The 22,772-nt window shown below is 46.0% G+C and overlaps 1 protein-coding gene across 4 annotated transcripts in view; it reads right to left on the bottom strand.

Moving 5' to 3' along the window:
• Positions 1-1,833: 1,833 nt before the first annotated feature.
• EPB41L4B (erythrocyte membrane protein band 4.1 like 4B) overlaps positions 1,834-22,772 on the bottom strand; it is a 131,784-nt gene continuing 110,845 nt past the window's right edge. The window contains exons 21-26 of one of the 4 annotated variants that reach the window (XM_057720894.1): positions 22,530-22,698; positions 20,598-20,675; positions 15,023-15,139; positions 12,714-12,782; positions 7,585-7,730; positions 1,834-5,631 (exon numbers count right to left, since the gene is read on the bottom strand). In XM_057720894.1, the coding sequence (XP_057576877.1) occupies positions 5,562-5,631; positions 7,585-7,730; positions 12,714-12,782; positions 15,023-15,139; positions 20,598-20,675; positions 22,530-22,698 (649 nt within the window). In that variant the 3' untranslated portion in view covers positions 1,834-5,561. Of the gene's footprint in view, positions 5,632-7,557; positions 7,731-12,713; positions 12,783-15,022; positions 15,140-20,597; positions 20,676-22,529; positions 22,708-22,772 lie in introns of all 4 variants that reach the window. The other 3 variants (XM_057720890.1, XM_057720892.1, XM_057720891.1) reach the window with 3 other exon arrangements.

Genomic DNA, 22,772 nt, shown 5'->3' with positions numbered 1-22,772 from the left:
TGAACTATAATTACTTTAAAAATCAAAACAGATTTCTTTCCCCAAATCATAGCTTTGCAGAGGATAAAATTCTAAAATACAAAAAAATCCAATCAATTGAGAATCTGTTAAAGAGTAGTCCTTAAAAAACAAAAAATCAAAACAACAACAACCCACCTTGGGGCTTCCCTGGTGACGCAGTAGTTAAGAATCCACCTGCCAATACAGGGGACACGGGTTCGAGCCCTGGTCTGGGAAGATCCCACATGCCGTGAAGCAACTAAGCCCGTGTGCCACAACTACTGAGCCGGCACTCTAGAGTCCATGAGTCACAACTACTGGGTCCACATTCCACAACTACTGAAGCCCTTGTGCCTAGAGCCCATGCTCTGCAACAAGAGAAGCCACTGCATTGAGAAGCCCGCGCGCCACAGCAAAGAGTAGTCCCAGCTTGCTGCAACTAGAGAAAGCCTGTGTGCAGCAACGAAGACCCACTGCAGCCAATAAATAAATAAATATTTTTTAAAAAAACCTTGTTAAAAATTGAAATGTCTTTCTTGTCTTGTATTCCTGTTTATCAGAAAAGATATGGCCAATTTTATTTATTTTTTATTTTTATTTTTTTATTACTTTTTTTGGGGTACACCAAGTTCAATCATCTGTTTTTATACACATATCCCCGTATTCCCTCCCTTCCTTGACTCCCCCCCCTCGAGTCCCCCCCACCCTCCCCGCCCCAGTCCTCTAAGGCATCTTCCATCCTCGAGTTGGACTCTCTTTGTTATACAACTTCCCACTGACTATCTATTTTACAGTTGGTAGTACATATATGTCTGTGCTACTCTCTCGCTTCGTCTCAGCTTCCCCTTCACCCCCTGCCCCAATATGGCCAATTTTAAATGGACTAACATTTAGCAAAAAAGCAAGCATTGGACTTCTGATTCTGGTGTTGATTCACTGGTTTGGGCTGTCATTTATTTTTTATTCCCTTCATTTTAATTACTACAGTTAACAGTGATGGTGCCAGATACAAGGCAAATTAAAATCAGGTCAATCTTCTGGTAAACTAGTCTGATAAAAACCACGTGGGGTTTTGTTTTGTTTTGTTTGTTTTGCAGGGGATGTTGGGTGTTGGAGGAGGGTTTGCACCCACAGCCTAAAATGAGGCTTGCAGGTAAACTGCAGATTTCAATGACTTACTCATGATCAAGGACCTGGGGTCCATGAACTCAAAGGGAGACATAGATGGGCTTCAGGGGTGGTGTCAGGATCCAGTGAAAGTGCTGGAATAATGTGTGATGTATGGATTTTTCTAGGGAGAATAGCTATGATCTTCATGGGTCACTTAAAGTCTGCATGCCACCCCAGGGCCTTAGAACCTACTCCAGTTTTCAATTCCCTATGGACTTGGCTGCATCCTTTCATGAGGTTATCTCTCATCCACTTAAATTGCCTTTTGGGATTTTCTTACTCTTTTTGTTTTCTCACAAGTTGTGAGCCCTGGAGAACAGGGAGACCTGTTCTAACCCTCAGCACACATTCCCTACTTTGTTACATCCCAGATTTTGCATAAACCTTCTGCTCCCCACGGATGTGAGTCCACAACAAATACTGTGGTTTTTCTCTTTTGTCCATATTTTCGAAGGAAGAAGTTTTCCTGAACATTCTGAGACTACTGCCTGAACAAGAGTTGGCTATTCAAATAAGAACTTAAAGATGAACCTGAGTTTAATTTCATTTTCAAAAAAGATAGCCCCTTTATTTTCTCTTCTCATCAAAGCCATTTCCCTAAAACAACTTTTTTAGATTATAAACTTCACCCCCCCCCCGCCCCCCGCAAATCAGTGCTGCATCTTGGTATCTAACCAGCAACAACAGATTTGTCCATTTCTGTCTGTCTAGTCATATATGTGATTTTTTCACTTATGATTGTTTATGAAATAAAAGCTGTGATCTTGGCAGTTCCTCAAAAAGTTCAACAAAGAGTTCCCTATGACCCAGCTATTCCAATCTCAGTTATACACCCAAGAGAACTGAAAATACATGTTCACAAATGTTCATGTTATTTATAATAGTCAAAAAGTGGAAGCAAGCCAAATGTCTATTAATTGATGAGTGGATAAACAAGGTGGCATAATTCATACAATGGAATATCATATAGCCATTAAAAAGGAATGAAGTACTGATACATGCTACAACATGGGTGAACCTTGAAAACATTGTGTTAAGTGAAAGAAGCCAGTCACAAAAGACCACATATTGTGTGATTCCATTTATATGAAATGTCCAGAATAGGCAAATCCATAGACAGAAATCCAAAGACAGAAAGTAAATTAGTGGTTGCTAGAAGATGGAGGGAGGGGAGAATTGGCAGTGACTCTACATACGGAGCTTCTTTTTGGAATCATGGAAATGTTCTGGCATTAGATAGTTGTGATGTTTGTACGACATTATGAATATGCTAAAAAAAACCCCACTGAATTATATACTTTAAAATGGCTAACATGGTAAATTTCAAGTTTTTAAAAAGCTGTGATCTTTGAGATGGTGAAAGAAAGATAAAGATGATATCCGATATTCTCATGCTATTCTGGGAGTGTAAAATTTGGGGCACATTCAGGTGGGATCTTCTGAATGCTCTAGGACCTAGTTTTTAAACTCTTCAAACATAAGGATCTCCTATGCAATCTACGATCTACAAACCCAGGGTTGCAGGATTCCCAGGCCACTTGCATTAACCCCCAAACCCCTATGCCCACCAGGAGTCTGTGGCCCACAGTCTGGAATCCTTGCTCTGAAATGATTATGTCAGCAAGCTGATTTTTCTCCCTGGACATAAGATGTGTTGTGTGACCGTATGGTACTGTTATTTTGGTTTTAATTATATAAACAAGGTGAAGTGATTGCACCAATTCATTTTTATCACTATGAATCCACCCAACACAATGTCATCTTCTCAGGTCACAATGCCAAGCACCCAACATACATGTACGTAGGCAAATAACCAGGACAACTGCGGAAACAATGGAATCCTCTTGATTTTACTGGTTAGAGTGGAGCTGCCAAAGGTACTGGGTTTCCATATACAGTAACAGCCAACTTGTTTTGTGATCAAACTTCCAGTAATATCAACCTTCTGAAACATCTGTGAACCCAGGGGGACGTGGGGAAGAAGCAGCAGGCTCAGAGCCTCCTGAGAACAATGGCCAAAAAGCCCATGCATCCCTCCTCAGAAGCAAAGCCAACCTGACACGTATGTAACACTGAGTTTCCTGGCTTCCTCAAGAAAACTTCAGTTTTGCCCTGGAGGTTTCCATCAGAGAGCAGGAGGTGAAGACTCAGAAAGCAGGTTAGAAGAGGAGGGATTGGCAAGAGGTGACAACCCAAGACACAGATATTTCCCCCGTATTGTACAGAAACACATTTTGCATTGTGTGCACGACATAGAGAACGGCTAAAGCTGTTTTAAAAGTACAGTCAGGGGTCATGTAGTATGGGAGGAAGTAACAGTTCCCAGATACCACAATTGCCCCAGACGGCTTTGCCAATAGAGCAGACAGCAGTGCAAACCATCAATGAGAAGAGCATTCGTCTGTGAAAGGCAAGCCAAGCCCTGCACATTTGGATAGCTCCTGATGACATCACTGCACCACACCAAGGTACAACAGGGGCTCATGTTTGCAATGAAGACTCATCAAGAAAAGGTTAAATACTCTCCAGTATACTCTGTCTGCTAAGGCAGGGAAGTGTGTAATATATTTTAGAAAGATTTCCCTCAAAAAATATTAAAATTTCAAAGATTCAGCACTTAAAGGGTTAATCTTCTGTTATCTGAATATTTGCATACATTACCGTATTTTACAACAATGCTAGTCAATGAGGCATTACCTTTTTTTTTTTATAATCATTAGTATCAAATTATTGGCACCATTCAGTTTTAAGGATAGGGACAGGAGAGCAAACTATACAACATAAAAATACAGTTCTGATACAAACATATGAGATCAATTCCACTTCAGTGGTCATAAGAGATGGATGGACATTTTACACACAAGGAATTACAACTAGTAAGTCATCACATGGAAAAGTGCTCAGCCTTGCTAGCAATTAATGAAATAAAACAACCTTTCAAGAACAACTATACGCACTTATTAAACTAGCAAAAATAAATTAAAATAGCACAACCCATTATTGGCAGAACTATTGGTAAACAGAAATGCTTATACACTGCTGGTGGCATCGTAAATTGTAGAGGGGGGTTCAAGCATTCAGAGAGGATGGGGGGTTGAACTCGAGGTCCTTTCGACCCAGAGACTGGATCTTTCCAGAAAGCAATCTGGCAATATGAAACAAGAGCTATAAAATACTTCATGCTCTCTGACCTTGTAATCTCTCTTTGGAGATATTCCCAAGGGAAGAATCCAAAGGAAGGAACATTTTTTTTACAAAGACATTCATAGCAGCACTATTTATAAGAGTGAAAAATTGCATATAACTCAAATATCTAATAATGGCAAGAAGTGAGGTTAACCATGTGACATGGATACAAAGAAACTGAAATAGGTGAGAGCAGGATCAGTGTGGAAAAGAGGAGATAGGTGTTAGATGGAGGAAGTAACCAAAGAGTATGTACACACTGATCATACTGATGTAAAAATGTGTGCATTTCCATTGAGAAAGTGTGGGAAACAATTTAGAGGGCTAGTTTGTGGTCAGGGGGTTCTTTTATTCCTGCAAAGTTGTTCAAGTGCATAATAAAAATTTAAAAACACATTTCTTGAAACTATATAAAAAGGGAGCAAAGTTTCTTCTGGTCAAGTTTCTATCAACAGGACATGAGTTGAACCAACTTTAGAAATAACTTTCCTTTATGGAACACCCAAATGAATTCTGATATCAAATCACTCTGTAAGGATTTTTAGACAATTTAAACTGTACCTTCCTCCTTTGGGTTCAATAATAAATTCTATATATCCCAAATCATGTCGTATCCCACAAATTCACAAGTTAAGTTATATTTCAGATTAAGCTGACGTTCCTTGAGTCCCGGTGATTGCAACTTTCCTTTTTTAGTTCACCTACTCGTGTCTGAATAAAAATGAATGTTAAAGACATTATAAGATCTGTGTATTTACCAGTGTAAATGAAAAACCAGCAGTAAAGAATTATTCTCCCATTAAAAATGACTCTTTAACAAACAGTCAAAGCTTGGTGCAAGTGTCAGTCATACAAAATCGTATGGTTGAGACTGATAGCAAAGGATTCCGTGCCATGTTCAGCCTGTGGTTATTAATATACACACACAGGTACTTCTGAAAAGGAATCCTGGTTTTCCCATCTTTCTCCTAGGCTTACCAAATTCTGTCTCAACTACAGTGAGTAGTAGAAAAACTCTAATACTCAGGAGACATAAAATAACTTTTCCAATAGAAGTCAAGCCAGAAGTTGGCTTCGACTAACCACGGAGACCTGGGCGAACAGAGCACACATCTGTATGTTGTGCTAGAGTGAGCACACAAAGCCCGAAGAAAGAAGACGGACAGAAGGCACCATGCCAGCCTCCAGGCAACAAGGGGAGAATTTCACAGTTCGGTCATCAACAGTCTTTTCATCATTTTCTCTCTCTCCAGTTCCTGTCGGAGCGTCTCTGCGCTGAAAAAGAGTAGGTGACAAAGTGGTGAGACCCACGCTCTAAAATGGTAAAGAGCAGTCTCGGTTCAAATGTCGTCTCCCAGATTCTTCCCCAATCTCAGTTCTTGACTTTCTCTTTCAGGATCCTTAAGGACAGCCTACATTTGCTAGTGTTACAATGACCTGAAATTGCCTCTGGGTTTCCCCCACCAGAAGGAGAGTTTCTGGAGGCACCGCTCCTCAAGGGACTATCATATATGCCATTCCTCTCTGAAACCCTGGAGCCGAGCATAGGATCCGGCGCACAGCAGCCTCTCAGTAAAGGTCTTTTGAATGGGCAGGAAAATGTCCAGGGGTTAGATTTCTTTTTTTTTTTTTTTTTTTTTTCCTTTTATTATTATTTTATTTTATTTTTTTGGGGGGTACACCAGGTTCAATCAACTGTTTTTATACACATATCCCCATATTCCCTCCCTTCCTTGACACCCCCCCCTCGAGTCCCCCCCACCCTCCCTGCCCCAGTCCTCTAAGGCATCTTCCATCCTCGAGTTGGACTCCCTTTGTTATACAACAACTTCCCACTGACTATTTTACAGTTGGTAGTATATATATGTCTGTACTACTCTCCCGCTTCTTCTCAGTTTCCCCTTCACCCCCCGCCCCCTCCCATACCTCGAGTTCTCCAGTCCATTCCCTGTATCTGCTTCCCTGTTCTTGTCACTGAGTTCATCAGTACCATTTTTAGATTCCGTATATGTGAGTTAGCATACAATATTTGTCTTTCTCTTTCTGACTAACTTCACTCTGTATGACAGATTGTAGTTCTATCCACCTCATTACATATAGCTCCATCTCATCCCTTTTTAGAGCTGAGTAATATTCCATTGTATATATATGCCACATCTTCTGTATCCATTCATTTGTTGATGGGCATTTAGGTTGCTTCCATGTCCTGGCTATTGTAAAGAGTGCTGCAATAAACATTATGGTACAAGTTTCTTTTGGGATTATGGTTTTCTTTGGGTATATGCCCAGGAGTGGGATGACTGGATCATATGGTAGTTCTATTTGTAGTTTTTTAAGGAACCTCCAAATTGTAGATTTCTTTAAATCATGTTTTAAATTGGTTTCATATGCACTTTCTCCCAGAATTCCCTCCTATGTTTTAATAAATAAAACTGAATGAAGTAAAACTGGCTGCTTTAAGAGGTTGCTTCTGACTTCTTGGCCCTTGGGCCCAGTTGCCTCTCTATGGACTTTATGTCCACTGTTTACACGCATGTACACACACACACACCCCTCCCCGGAAGTACACGTCTTGAAAGGCACAATCACATTTTTAAATAATTTCATTTAGGGTAGAAAGCAAAGTTTCTACTATGGCCAAGACAGCTTTACACAATCTGGTCCCAACCTACAATTTCATGGTCTCCTCTCCTGTTGTTCACGCCTCTCTGGCTGCACCAGCTCCTGTAACTCTTCCTTAACCACACCGGGCTCGCTCCACCGCAGAAGCCTTAGCACTGGCTGTTCCCTCTGACTACTATACTCTTTTCCCAGATATCTGCAGCTTGCTCCCTCACCACCTTCAGGTCTCCGCTTAAATGCCACCTGGGTGAGACCATCCCTATCACCCTTCATGGTTTTATTTGTCTCCCAAGCACCTATCACTATCACACACACACACACACACACACACACTTATTTAACGTCTCTCTCCCCTCCCCCAACACTAAATTGTAAACCCCATAAAGGTAATAACTTTCATCTGTTTGTTCACGCCACTCTACATCCCTAGCACCTAGAATACTCTCTAGCCTCTGACGACATTTCAATAAATATCAATATTTAGAGAATAACTGAATAAAGGAGTGAGTAAAGAGTGGTAGATGTCACAAACACAATGCACCTAGAGCCTGTGCCTGGCTTCCCTGTCATCAGAGTTACCTGTTGGTACCTGCTGATCTGACGCACCTGGCCGCTGGAGAAACAGGCTTCCGAATGGTGTAGATGGTCTGCACTGTGGAGGCGGTCTCTGTCAAAGGCCTCAGGGTTGCTGCTGGAATCAGCGGGGAAGACTGGCCAGGACAGCACTGTAATTTACTGTCTCTAAAGTCTGCCTGGAGAGGAAACAAAAAAGAGGAAATCAATCTCAATTTGGGTTCCATTTTCACACTGTAAGCCGCTCCCTAAGCCTTACCACACAGTCCCTGTTATTTTTTAATAATAGTTAATCAATTGCCATTTATTAAATGATTTTACTTAGTGCCAGCCACTATGGTAAGCACTTTACATATATGACCTCTTGACAATCTTCAAGGTAGAGATCATGTTTCATCACACGTTAGACACCATCATTTGTAAGATGCACCATTTTTGCCCACAGAGAAAGAAAAAGTAATCCTTCAAACTTTGTTTTGCCCACTAGTGTAACAACCATTCTGATTTCAGAGATGTTAGAAGGTGGAAAAATGCACATCTTGGAACTGATTTTATTGAAAAGGAAAGTGAGGCTCAAAGAGGTTAAATAATCTTCCCAAGGTCACACAGTTAATAAGTATTAAGAACCAGTATTTAGAACCAGGGTTAGCTAACTTTATAATTGGTGTTTTTCACCATTATAACAGTGCCTCCCAAAGTATGGGCCCCAGACTGGCAGCATCAGTACCATCTTGAAACTTGGTGAAAATGCAAATTCTCAGGCCTCACCTAAGACCTTTGGAACCAGAATGTCTGGGGACAAAGTCAAGCAATCTGTAATTTTACAAGACCTGCAGATGATTCTGATAAATGGTAAAGTTTGAGAACTACTGTCTAGCATACACTGCCTCATTTGGAGAGGATAATTTATTGTTGTTTTCATTACAATGCAAGATATGCTTATTATTTACATAGAAAACTTCGAAGATATATAAAAGTAAATAAATGAAGAAATTCCATAATCCTTTATCACTGTCAGTATATTTCCTCATAGCATATTTTCTGTGCATAATTTTTGTTTGTTTTATATCCTTTCAGTAGTACCAGCTATATATTTTATAACTTGATTTTTCACGCTAGTTCCTGGCCCTAAACTTGGAGAAATTTTTCACATGGCTTTCTAAAGAAGAGGTTTATATCATCAAATGAGCGATATATTTCTAGTGATTAGACAGAAGATTTGCTATCCCTCCTAGGGAAACATGGAAAAACAAATACCAGTTTTAGTTGTAGTTCTGAAAGGTATATATCTGGCTTGATCAATGGGGAGAATCTTATCTTTGCAAGGTCCTGAGAAATACTGCTGAGAAATACAAGCCCCTGTTTGTTTTACAACTGCTCCTAGGGAAAGAACTGACCTGGCCTGGGCTGGAGCAACACCAAAGAACTGACTACAAGAACAGGAGAATCTTAGAGTTGCTAGCATGTGACGTTTGCCACAGGGAGCTTTCACAAACTTTGGACTGTAGCGGTCACTTGTATGGTTCACCAGATAACCCTGGCTCATTGATTTCCAGGCACGTGGTAGGATTACACTTTCCTACCCTACTCTGAAGGTAGGCACGACCATGTGGCTTGCTTTGGCCAAAGAAATGTGGTGCTGTGTTTTATTTCCATGGGAAGATGGAAGTGTGAGTGTGTGATCTGTGACCTCTGCTTTCTCCCCTCTGCCACTGTGACTGGCTATGTGCCAGACGGCAGCTGCTCCATCAGCCTGGGTCCCAGAAACAGGGCAACACAGAGCAGAATGCGTAGCCCTTCTTGACAGACATGCAGCACGAGGAGGAAATTCAATTTGTCATTTTAAAGCATGATTTAGCCCAGCCTTCCTGATACAGGAGCTGGGGTAAGAAGTTATTTTGTTACTTCAGTGAAGTGGGTGGAGGTTGGGCTTTTGATGCCAGTTTTGATTCTTTCTGGAAAAAAGAGGGAAATTTACACTTATATACAAAGGCAATAGTGGGTAAAAGTACTAGGGCCTTAGCATGAATCAAGGCAGTGGCACCAGACTTTACTAATAACCATTACATTCTTCACTGTCATAGAAAAAAAAAGAGCCAGCTTCACTTAAGGATGACCGTAGGGAGCAGTGAAAATCACTATTATTCAGTCTCAACCCTGAGTACTCACCTTCTGAATATTTGTTGAATGAAGAGATGAATGAGTGACAATTACACAAAAATGTAAATTATCTGCAGCACATGGCTTAACACCCCTCTCCCCACCCCCAAATAAAAAAAGAAATGAACACGCGAACTTTTGCTGGAACAAAGCAGATAACACAGGGACAGACCAGGTCAGGAAGAAGAACATGGGACAGAAATCTGACCAGAGCCAGGCAGCCCTTAACCTAGACAGACGGAGGCCCTTGGCCAAGTATCAAGTAGACATAACAGGCCCAAATACCAGGGAGAAACTGGTCTCAGGATCAAGCAAGCAGCCTGGTTGTTGAAACCAGGCCCAAGGTCAATGCTGCATCAGCTGCCAGAATAACTCTGTGTGGAGTTTCCTGGAGCTGCTGAACTCCCCCATGACTGTGGTCAGGATAGGTCTGGAGGCCTGTGAGAGGCCAACCCTGCAGCGAGGTTAAGTGTCTTCACCTTGGTGGGGAGGAAAAGAGAATATGACACACAGGGGTAAGAAAATTAGGAAGCTGAAGCTCATGTGTTTGGCTTCTGTTACCATCCAGCTGTCAGTAACTCCCTAATTGCAATCTCTAGTCTAGCCCTCTCTCCTGATACGGCCGTGGCTATCCAGCTGCCCATGCACTGTTTCCATCCCGATGTTTCCAAGGCATTTCTCACACATCACGGCCAAAGGTAAACTCCTCATCCCCCCCCACCCCAAACTAGTCTTCCCTAAGATTTCCTTATCTCAGTGAACAGACCCACTCTCCATCCGCATTCTGCAAGTCAGAAATCTGGGAGCCTTTTTGCCCCTCCTTCTCCCTCATCCAATCCAATTCCTTACCAGCCTGTTAAATCTCTGTTCTATGCGCATCTTTCCACCTCCACCATCAACATCAACAGCACTCTGCGTCAAGCTCTCTGCCTTCTCTCCCTTGAACTATTGTCCTAGATTTCTAGACAACTTCCCTGAGTACACTCTGCCCACACTCAGCTCTGCTCCCACTGCCATCACAGGGATCATTTCCAAATGCAGCTGCCCTGTCACTGCCCTGCTCAAAGTCCTTCAAAGGCCTCCCACTGCTCACAGGATCCAGATCAGAGTCCCTCCTTTGGCCTACAAAGCCAAGCACGGTCTTGCCCTACAGGGTTTGGCCTTCCTGCTCTCGTGACCCATACCCTTGCTCTCTGCCTTCTAGACTCCCTGGCCTTGATTTCAGTCCCCTGAATGTGGGATGACCCCTCTGCCCCAGGACTCTGGTTCATGCTGTTCCCTCTACCCACTCCAGCTGCCTTTAAGCCACTCTTGCCCGGTTCTTAAAAGTCCCAGCATGGTTTCTGACATTGGCTTCCTGATCCATCTCGGCCCCCAGCTTTTCAGGAAGGGCTTCCCTGGGTGTCTCACAGTACTGCCAAGGCTGGGCAGCAGGCCAGAGTGCCCGCCATGGCCAGCAGAGGAAGTGGAGCCAGAGCTTCCAGCTGGGAAGATGTGCCCAGCCAAACTGTAGGGGCCGGATGAACGTCAGGGCAGCAGCACTGAGCAGCCTCATCCAGCCCGTGTCTCTGGTTCTTAAAGGGCAGGTTCTGGAAGCAGATCATGACCCTAGCATGGATTCTTCTAGAAACCTGCTTTTGTCTTTACATGGACTGCTGAACACCTTCCCAGTTCTGTTCACCCTCTGAAACCTGAATCAGCCACAGCTCACAAGGCTGAAGCCACCTCAGGTCGTGACCATCACCCAGCCTTGAGACTGCACTTCGAGCTACTCCCAGACCCCCTCACAGCCCGCCTCACAGATCCTCTAGATTGGCCTTTGGAAGAAGCCTCAGGGATCATTTGGTTCTAGAAATTGTACACTCTGATCCCTGGGAGGAGGAGAGGGTGAGGGGAAAGAGGAGGGAGCCTGGACTCCCCACTGCTGCTCATTGGATGGTGAGCTTCTGCAGAAGCTTTTAGTTAAAGAAAAAAGCTGAGCAGCTGAAAAGAATTCTGAAAATCATCAAACTCATTTTGCAGATGAGGAAACTACATTTAAATGTTTAAAAACACTTCAACAGTTTGCAGAGACTTTAAATAAGCTGCTCAGTGACACAGAGAGCCGTGGTAATGGGGAAAGCCGGTTGTCATGACTACCTGCTCTTGTTAATTACACCACCCTGTCTCTCCAGCATTGAGAAACAACAATTGTACTTGACATTTGTGGGACGGTCGGTGGTCGGGAAAGTACTTTCAAGTTCTTGATCCCTTTTGATCCTTGCCTCAACCAGATACAAGGAGGAGGATGTTCTTATTACTATTTCCACTTTAAATAAGAGGAGACTGGTGCTGAGAGTGGTAAAATAACCTAAAATCATACCATTATCAAGATGCAGAGCCAACCCAAGAGAATTAAAAACGGGGAAACAAACCATCAATGCCCATCGATGAATGAGTGGATCAACAAGTTATGGTATACACATCCCGTGGAATATTATTCCTCTGTAAGAAGAAATGAAGCACTGATATGTCCTACAGCATGCACGAGCCTTACAAACATTATGCTAAGTGACAGAAGCCAGGCATGATAGGTCACATAGTATATGATTCCATTTTTATGGAATATCCACACTAGGCAAATCCAAAGAGACAGAATGTGGATTGGTGGTCGACAGGGGAAGGGGAAAACGGGAAGTGACTGCTTCATGGGTATGAGGTTTCTTTTGGGGGTGATGAAAGGTTCTAGAATTAGATAGCGGTGGTAGCTGCATGACACTGGATGTACTAAATGTCACTGAATTGTCACTTTAAAATGGTTAATTCTACATGACATGAAGTTCACCTCAATAAAATAAAATAACTAGAAGATACAGACCCCCAAACCCCAGCTCCTTCCCAACCTCACAGAGTTCATAGTGATCCAAAGAAGCCGTTGGCACGGCTGGCTGGCAGTCCACAGGGAAGCACGCCACCTGGGAACAACGTCTTAAAACACACATCTGTTTTCCGGATCTACTTACGGTAAACTGTGGCCCTGTTATGAAAGGATCAGGAAAAGGGGTCACTGTATCAGCCGGGAATGTTTTTATCTTCAAAAAAGAGACAGAGAAGAGTGTTACTATGAGATTACAAGACAAAGTTTTGGAATCTTTGGCAGCGCACTTTTAAAACTGAAGGATTCAGGGGAACACACGCTGAGCCTGCATTGCTTGTTGAGGAAATACACCAAACGTCCCTGGGAGTGTTGCCCAGTGGTCGTATCTGTGCCCACTATTGTACTTTCGGGCAGGCCTCTGCAGGGACGACAGGCTGGAGTCTTGTGTCTTCGGGGCATCCATGCTTCCCTCGCCCTGACTGTGACCAGGGTGTATGATGAGGCCGGCCAGGGCTCCCTGGGTGCCTGCTGACGGCTCCTCTGCAGCGGGGTGAGTGGACTAGAGGCTGCCGAGAGGGCACAGCGGGGAACACAGTCTATCAGAGCGGACAGAGCACCAGGAGGCCTGGGCTCATCAGGCCAGGAGGAGTCCCTGTCTGTTCACTTTAGTTGCTGGGCTCCCCGTAAACTCTGGGCAGTAGAGAGAAATCTCAGGGGACCCCGTGTAAGCATGGGAGAGTCCCACCATGTGGCCTTCGGGACAGAAGGCGTGGGGATCAGCAGAGCCCTGTGCTGGGGTCTGAAAAAGGGTGGATGCCCCGGCATAATCAGGGAGGGCTAAGTGGCCAAAACGAGCCTCTGCTTCCATTTCTTTCTGTTGGGTCATTTCATCGTTGGCCTCCTGAAGGCCTTGGAGGATGGGGGGCGAGGGGTAGGTATTTCTGTAAGCTGGCCTAGAGGATGGCCAGCAGGCCTAGGATCCTGATGACAGTGGCGCTAGCTTTGTCTGCAGCCTCCAGGGCACAGACACAGCCTGCTGGTGAACGCACACTGTGCCACCTGCCACCAGAGGGCTGCGGCCAAGACGCGGAGGCCACCACTCCCCATGTGCAGCCGCCTTAGTGTCTCTCAGGGTCTTGCCTGTGGACCTTGGAGTCATTACCCGATGACCTGAGTCATTCTAATGGCGGGGGTGTGCAGAAGCAGGAACACAGCGGGTCAGACCCAAATCTGCTGAGGGTTCTGAATGAGTTGAGTAGGTCCCCACTCCACTGATCTAGAAATGACCATGTTCTTGCAGTGGGCACTGAGATGTCCAGCCCAAGCCTGCTCCCCTTCCCCAAATTCTCTTCAGTCTCTTTAAACATCTCAAAATTCCCACGGACTCAGGTGCCAACCTGGGTTGCTGGCAGTGAGTACCTAGAGCACAGCAAGGGAAGGACTGGGGGGACCTTTCTCCTTGCAGGGCCTAACATGGTGTTCTGAGGCCAAAAGCAAAGTGAAAAGCAACACACTGATAAGACTCAGACCATCATGAAGTAAAAGGGGAAAGGAGGATTATTATTGCTATTAAAGACACGTGAAAATTGGCAACTTCAAAGCATTCTTTTATACCTGCTCGAAAGAAGAAAAAGACATTCCAACAGTTATGCTCTGGGTTGCTGCCCTCTGGCAAAGCACAGTTACTCTTCGGATGGTGCTGTTATTGGTATCACCATTTTAGAGTGGGAGCAAAGCCGAAGTTGCAATATTGGACCCAGCAGGGTCTGGCCTGAGAAAATAAAATCCCTGACGCACAAGCTACATGTGTTCCCTTGAATAGCGACAAACTGGAAACAAAGCACGCGTCCCTGCAGTAAAGTCTATTATGTAGATGGTGGGCCATTCACTTGATGGGATACACAGAATGTGGCACCAAGAACAAGCTAGAAACAATAAAACATTAAGGAAAAGAGGAAAACAGGAGATGACATGGACACTGTGATGTAACTGTGTCAAAATATGAATGAATACAAATAATATGAGAAGGAAACATGCAAAAATGAAAAAAAGTTGTGCTAGGTTGGGATTCCTTTCCAGTCATTATGTAATTCACATACTGTCATCTTGATAAATAGCAGGAAAAGACAAGTTAAAAGCTTTTATTTTCAATAAAAATGCAACTAAGATTTTTTTTTTCTCTCTGCAGAAAGCATCTATGCTCAGTATGGCTCTAGGAGAACAAACTCTTCATGGTTCTAGAGACCTAGAGGCAAAGGGGCGGGACCACAGCAGTGGGTCCCAGTCCGCCCAGGGCTGGCTGAACTGCAAACTCTGTATCCATCCTGGAGAGCCCCTGCGGCCCTGGCTCCTCCGGAGGTCTGGCGCTCGTGCACACCCATGGGGCCGCCGCCTGGCGGCTCCTGCCCACCTCACCTCTCCTGGCCAGGCCCCTCTCCCTGCCAGGGTACCTACCAGCCTCGTTTTGATTGGAGGGTGCATGCAAACTCCAGTGGTCTCTTCCTTCATGGGGAGAGAGAGTGGAGGAGAGCAGCGAGAGTGGGCACAGTGGGGGGCGCTGGCGGGCTCTGCCTGCTCACGAGGAGAGGAGAGAGGAGAGAAGGGGAGGAGGAGGTGGTGAGAGACGGGGAGGAGGAAGAGGAGAGAAGGGAGGGGAAGGAGAGAAAGATAGCACAGTACAAGACGGATCTGTCAACTCCAGACAGCTCTCAAGCCAGCCTCACCCGCAGCCTCCTTCCAGCCTCTGGACACTTGGCTTCTGGCCCCTCCCTCTTCCCTCCTCTCTCCGCCTTCTCTCCTCCTCTCTGTCCCTCTGTTTTCTCCACTATCTGAGCAGAAGGACACATCAAGACACCGCTGCCCGGGCTGGCAGGTAGGGGCCGTCTCCCGTGCCAAGTGCACAGGACCGGCGTGCTGTTGAGGATTCGGAAGCGTTGCCCAGGCCAAGCCAGAAGGAGCTCAGATGAATCCGTGAGGCCGGCCATGGGGGCAAAATGAACAATGGCCACACACTTGAGAGTCTTTGCCGTCCATGCCCGGTGGCCTCCTGCACGCTGCTACATAAGGGCCCACATTATGGCGGATAGCTGAGTAGATGTCCAACAGAGGGCTCCAAGAAAGAGGTGCATCAGTGAGGAGGAACACAGAGTCTAACATTTAATCTGTCGTGGCTCTTTATCTGTGTTCAGAAAACACACTGGCTGTGACCCTCCTCCCACATCCACGGACCTAGGCCTTGGCGTCTCATATTGGCACTGGGGGTTGGGGAGGGGGGTGCCTTGCTGCTTAGCTGGGAGATACCAAGCATTGTGAGAAAATGCCATGTCACTTGGGATACTGGGTTCCCCAGCCCCAGCCCTAAATAGTTCCATGCATCCAGCAGAGATCCAACAGCTTGTACTGTGAGGGTGAGAATGGCAAAGAGAGGATGCTCTGATGATAGGAGAGGGAGCCGCTGACAGGGTTAGTTTGGGTCTCAGGAAAGAACCATCCACTCTAGAGAACAAATGTATGCATCTTTTAGCTCAAGAGCGTTTTCTTTAGTAGTTGGTATGATCCTGCCATAATGAATCAAGTATAGCTTCTGGGAAAGTTTCACTGAAAAACTGTCAAGGAAGTCGTACCCTTCTTTTCCATCTCCAAGTGGATTTAACTCCATCCTTTATACTATTGTGTAGTCCTAGATGATCTCCAAGGGGCTTTACATAACCATTCACAATGGCCTTCATAACAACTTTCTTTTACTATTCAGATGTGGGAGATGCAGAAACTGCATTTGCAAAGTCTAAATCCATGGGTCTAGACCCTCTTGTTGATTGTTTCTAAATCCATTCTTCAGAAATAAGGTCACCACATTAGTCACCTGCAGTTAACTTTTACTAACCTACTTAAAATCCCCCTCCCCCTCTGGTCCTCAGGATAAATCCCATGCTGTACAAGATGCTATCTAAGGCATAAATCACCAAGCAACATGGACATTCATCCTGCCTTGAGGACAAAATGCATACTGGCCACCAGTCTCTGAACTGAAGGTTATAACAGAAGACTTAAAGCTTTGCCCAGCACTGGACTTTTATGGTAGAGAAATGTTGATCCATCCCGCAAGCATCTCTGACCTTTCTAGATGGAGATTTAGAACTCAGATTTCTAAATGCATCTGAATGGATTTAAACAAAAGAACATCCCTGGGGCTCCCACACTTCTGACTCATAGTAAATAAACAGGAAATAAGATAACACCTGTAATAGGACACTATTTTGAAATACCATTTACGTCTTCTGGTATTTCCTTTCCTCCTTGGGTCTTTTCTACATTCAGGCAGCTAGGTTCTACATGGCTTTTGAGTTTCAAAATCTGACTCTTTGGGGAACAGAAAGGTTTTGGCATAGATAAATGATGGTGAAAATGTGTAAGCCTTCATCCAGATGAGAAAAGAGATTGCCAGCTTGAAGACAGGGGAGAGAAGTCGGAAGGAAAGGGAGGAGGGGTAGACATCAGGGAGTGCTGAACAAAGGGACTCTGTGCCCCTCGCTCATTGATGGAGGCTGTGGGATAGGGATTAAAGAGCAGTGGGTACCTGTGCCCCTCTGCTTGGGTAGAGATGGGGAGGTGGCAGGCTCCAGAGCAGAATGGCTGTGTGGTGCGTCCAGCACGTAGGGATTCACATCCCAGCACCGTGACTTCCACCCCCTAAAAGGGACACGAGCAAAGCAGCGGGTGTTCCAGATACATCTGCAAATAGGTGCCTTCACAAACTAAAGAGACTTCTCTCCCTCTCCCTGTGCCTTGGAGAACACAGATGAAACCCCAGGGAGACTGAAGAGGTACCTGATTTGACTTGAGATTAAGCTTTAGCCTTCCTGCTAGAATGAGGTTCAAAATAAAAACTAAGCTATTGAGACAAATGGAAACCCAATTCTTCTGACACCTAACCCAGGGCCCGTTCTGGGCCCTACACAGCCTTCCTTTGGCCAGGCCAGTCTCCTCCCTGACACATGAACTCCTGGCTAATGTTCCCTGACCCAGACGAGACCTGGATTCTGATTGGCTCTGCAGCTGGGTGAGTGGTTCCTGAAGTAGAGGCATCAGGGAGAGAGAAGCCCCAAAGACAGCGTATCAGGGACACAGAAGTGTGGGTGTTTATGGTCTGTGTTACCTGGGGAGGGAAGCTGGCATGACTGACCTGGAGTAGAGGGTGGGATGCTACATTCCACGGTCAGCATGACTGATGAGTCCATGTGCCCTCCTTCCAACTCCCCTCACTCTACAGACACCCACACCCCCGTGCACACCAGATGAGAAAAACAGATGGAGAGTGGGTGCTGTCTTCAGTCATGTGCCTTCTTCCCTTCCCATCCTCACGCCCCCACGCTTCCCTCCCAGGCAGAAACTCTTATCTGGTCCTGAAGAGTCTGTGATGTCGATTCCAGGGATCGGCAGACAACAAAGCTGCAGAGGCTGTAGGACTTGGATTGCTAAATTGAGCTACGTAATAAAAGAGTTGGGGATTAGAGAAGGACAGAGTTGGGAAAAGGAGGGGGAAAATGCTACAAGATGAAGCTGGAAAGAATCTTTTTGCGGACAGTTTGAGGATGCAAGTCCTTGGGGGCAGTGCAGGGTGCAAGAGAATTAAGAAAGAAGCAAAAAGAGATTCAAGAACTGTTATTGGGAGGTGTTCATTTAATCTTCTTTCATCATATTAAGGGATGCCCGTTAAAGACTGAATCTTCTTTATTATTCTTGGCTGTTTGGTCCATGCTTCATTCCATACAGAGACTAGATCATAGAGACATAGGGGTTAAACTAGCTCCAATAGTATCTTGGTGGGACTTGGTTTAATGAAGGCAAGAAATCTGTCCCACTCCTCTCTCTCCAGCTCCCTGTCCTTCCAGCTCTGGCCCGAGGAACCAGGGCAGTGATGTAGCTTTAGGACTTTCTTCCAGCCCCAGATCCTAAGTCTAGTCTTCCTTGGCTGTCCTTGGAGACACACATGCCACACCTCTCCATCACCCTAATATCAAGGGCAGAAAGGGCTGCAGCTCACATTTCTATGATGCTGGGAAGAACAAATGGCGGAGATGGAGGTAAGAGGACCAGACAAAACAAGAAGCAGGATGCTGGTGTCCCTCTTCCCTTTGGCACTCATGGAGATAGGACTCTGGAGTGAAGTAAGGTCAGGCATGCTTTCTTCATCATGGGCTGAGGAACTGGCTTTCTCCGCCTTTTGCCTTCATAGGCCCTCTGGTCGTACCCTAAGGGTTCTCAGATCCTGTGGGGGGCTGCTGCCCTCCAGCTAGGTTGCTACTCCACTTTTCATCTCCTCAAAGCGGCCTTCCTAGGATGTAAAGCCTCAGTTAGGATGCTCATTTGGGACACTAATTTAGCATCAGGCCTACGTGGCCTAAGTTGTTGTCCCTTCCTCCACGCCCCTTGTCCTACCTTCCCAGTCTGGGAAGTGTTTTAAACACAGCCCTCCTTCCGGGAATTGCTCTTCTCCAAAGTGGCAAGTTCCCTAAAAAGGAAGCCAGATTCAGCTCAATTAGATGCAAAGGGCACCGGAGAAAGAGCCAGAACACCTGGGTTCCAGCTCCAGCTTGGTCCCTGTATGATGGCCCCACTCTAGGACTCAGTTTCCCCATCTGGGCAAAGGGGAGATGAGGTGTTTCCAGGTTACCCTATCTTGGCAATCTGTCTAACAAGAAGGCCATGAATAACTAGCTCCATTTACTTGAGCCTGGGAAGGAAGTTAACTCTGCAGGTCCCCGAGCTGGGTGTCGCCCACCATCAGTTCTCAGTTGTTTATCTGAAGGCGCTGACTCGAAGCTCTCAGAGTGTACCAGCTCTCCAGATGAGAAGTATCAACACAGTTGCATAAATCACAAACGATTTCCTTGTGCCAACTGAGGCAGGAGCAGCGATCACTCCTAAAGCCTGGACAGCATTTTGCCTCATTTGTCCCCTCTTGAAAGCTTTCCAGGAAACCGTCCCATCCCCCACACCCTCGTGCAGCAAGCCAGTCCTGAATGACTCCCACTCTGGTTTCTCCCTGAGCATCTTCCACACGGCTCTCCTGTTGATCCTGATTCTTTACCAACCTGAGCCCCTTCCAGCCTCTAGCTGCCCTATCCACTCCCAGAAGCTCACACACAGCCAGCACACAGTTAAGTTCTCAGGAGATAGTTTTTGACTTGGCCTACATTTTGATTCACGTGCCTAATTTGAGGACCGTGATTTATGCTCCAGTACACTTGGGTATTAGGCTGATCCCAGCCGAAGATACATCCAAGCTTGCCTGTGTCATCTAATAAAATTAATAATATCTTATACACATTTATCGTGCTTTATGTATGGGGCCCTCTCTGTCATGTGATCCTTATAATACTCTTGGGCAGACAGGGCAAACAATGACATCCTTATTTGACACAAGATGAGGCAGCAACTACCCAATGACAAGGCTTTTAAGGTGAGGAGCAGAGACTGGAGCCAGGTCTGGCCTGCATGACTCCTGGTTCAGTGCTCCCTCCCCAGAAAGGGTTTCCCATGTGCAGGCATCCCACCACTAAGGAGAGACCTATATGCAGAGGATGGAGGATGGCAGGGAGGCACGAGGGGCCTGGAAAGCCAAGGTGAGGCTTTGAGTTGGTACTTTAGGCCAGAGCATCTTGTTGGAAGAGAGAGCAAGAGATGCCCCATGGCAGGCATGCAGGACGCAGCCCAGGAAGCCAAGAAGCCGAGACTGAAGCATGGAGGAGCCCTACGATGCTTGAGGAGCAGCAGACAGGTGCGGCAAGGCCCCTGCAGCCACCCTCAGAGGAAAGGGAGCATGGCCCTCCCTCTAGGACTCTGGGAGGTGGAGGGACCTGTGATGCCTGAACCTTGGAAGAAAGCTGATCCCTGAGGCTCCAGGCTGTGAGCAGGACAAGAGGAAGAGCCTTCTCAACAGCGATGCCCACCTCTGTCCATCCGTCCCTCTGCCAAGATGTTTCTATGGGCTGTGGCTTTTCTGGTTTTAGCAAAATGAGAAGTTTACCAGAGGAGTGGCTTCTGTGAAATCCATCAGGAGATCGCCTGGCTCCAAGGTAAAGGCACCTCCTCTGTCAGAGGGGCTCTGCAAAGGCAGACAAAATACCCCAGTTAGTGCTGGCTCTGGACTGACAGTGGAATTGCAACAGAAAACACAGATATTTCCTACCTCCTACCTCTCTTCTCCCCCACCCCTTCTAACACCGAACTTGTTAGCATGCCAAGCCCCCCCCCACAGTTCTCTTAACTCAGCAATTAATGTTGAGACCAAACCCCAAATTTTTCTGAAATATTAATGGGCAGAAGCAGGGTATAGGGTGGAGAACTGTCTTTTTTGAAGCTGCAAACAAGTTTTCTTAAATGCTTTGAGTGCTTTCTGACTGGCTTTTGGGGGAAATACACTTCAAAGAGTGCTTTGAATATATAAAGAGAGAGTAAAGACCCCATCCAGGATCAAGACCTCAAGTAGATAAACTCATCTGCAGAATAACGAGGAAGAGCTTTACGGTGGGAGAGTGGTACCTCTGAAAATCAGGTTCATTTTTTAGGAATTATTTTTGTATTCCCCTGGGGTCTCAGCAGCATGGGGGGCCTTGAAACCCTTTGTGGGAAAAAATAAGTCCCCTTTACTTGGTGCAAGCAGGGCCCTAAGGAGAGAGATGGCCAGGAGAAGGAGCCCTGTGGCTTCTGGTAGGATGTTGCTTGCATCTCCACTGAATTCCCCTCTGCTTTGTAAATATTTTTGCGTGGTTTTAACCACTGCCTGGGATGTAGAGAGGAGCCTGTGCCCACACTTGCGACAAAGCAGTGCTAGGGACTTGGCACAGTGGAGGGGGACCCGACTCCAGTTCCCAGGAGGTGATCTAGAGAAAAGCAGGGAGCCCCGGTCTGGGCCAGTCACTGGCTGAGGGGTCCAGCCAGGATCCTCTTTAAGAACACAGAGGTATTCCCAGAGACCGCAGGAAGGGAGCCGGTGAAAGACTGGCCTTGGTCATGTAGGATGTGGCCTGGACTGTTGTTAACTTAGATGTTACCAGGCATCGTGATCCCTGGAGCTGCAGAAGCCTAGGGCATCCTGTTTGCACAAGCACGTTAATCTCTGCTGGACCCACGAGCTGGGCAGGGTAGCAGATCTTATTCCCACTTTTAGGAAGAGGAAACTGAGGCTTGGAGAACAAGGGCTGTGGAGTGACTACTTGTTTCAAGCAGCCACAGGTGATTGAAAGGAGCAATTGGGAACAGACTCTGGGGCTCCAGGCTTGCCTTGGGGGCCCCACATCAGGCACACAGCGTTCCTCAGTGGGGTCCACAGACCAAGCAACCTTTGAGTCAGCATCTGCTTAGAGAGCAAGACATGTGACCGCATTTTGGCCCATTGCTGAAGAACGACCACGGCTAAGCATCACTCAAAGAAAACCAAGAGAAATGTCTTGTGTAAGACCTTTGTTACACCCCAGTCACAACACTGGCAATTTCCCCAAGTTTCAAACTGACAAATAGAAAAATATTTCCCATTTTCAAATATTAACACAGGCTATCCCGTATAAGAAATGGGATGGGGATACTTCTATGTTTTTACTCCTCCAAATTTTCCATTACCGGGGGTGGGGGAACCCATCTCTTGCTTTCTGTCTTCCCAGTAGAGTAACAGCTTTTGTAGGGATGATATTGTACAATGGTCCTCAAAAATCTCTTACATTTCCCCTAAAGTACGAAGCACATTCTTTTTATATCATACTATGAGTATTTGTCTCTCATACGTGGTTATCTTACCTTTCAGGGACAGGTTATATAACAAACATGCTTCGGTGGTTGTCACTGTTGTTTTACTAGCACACAGAGCCGATGATGCAAAGTTTAAATGCATATAGATGCCACACACTGAATTTACGCAGAATTCTCAGCACGTATAGCTCCCCCTCAGGGCTTCTGCCCGTACCTTGGCCCCTGGGGACAGCTGGCCCTTGCCTTCTGAATTCTGAGGCAAGCTGACTTTGTGGACCTTGGGGGACACCAGCGGCACTGAGACTTGTGTGGTGGTGGCCGTGGTCGGAGTTGCTGTCGCTCCCACTGCCTCGGCCAGGTCTGGAGGGAGGTCGTCTTCGTCACTGCGGTTACTAAAAGCACATGAAGCTCTGCTCATTACAATAGTAAACAGGCTGTGGGGAGTGGAGGGAGGTGG

The sequence above is a fragment of the Hippopotamus amphibius genome, chromosome 2 (assembly GCF_030028045.1).
Source record: "Hippopotamus amphibius kiboko isolate mHipAmp2 chromosome 2, mHipAmp2.hap2, whole genome shotgun sequence".
NCBI classification, from domain to species: Eukaryota; Metazoa; Chordata; class Mammalia; order Artiodactyla; family Hippopotamidae; genus Hippopotamus; species Hippopotamus amphibius.
This window is presented reverse-complemented; position numbering and strand designations above follow the sequence as displayed.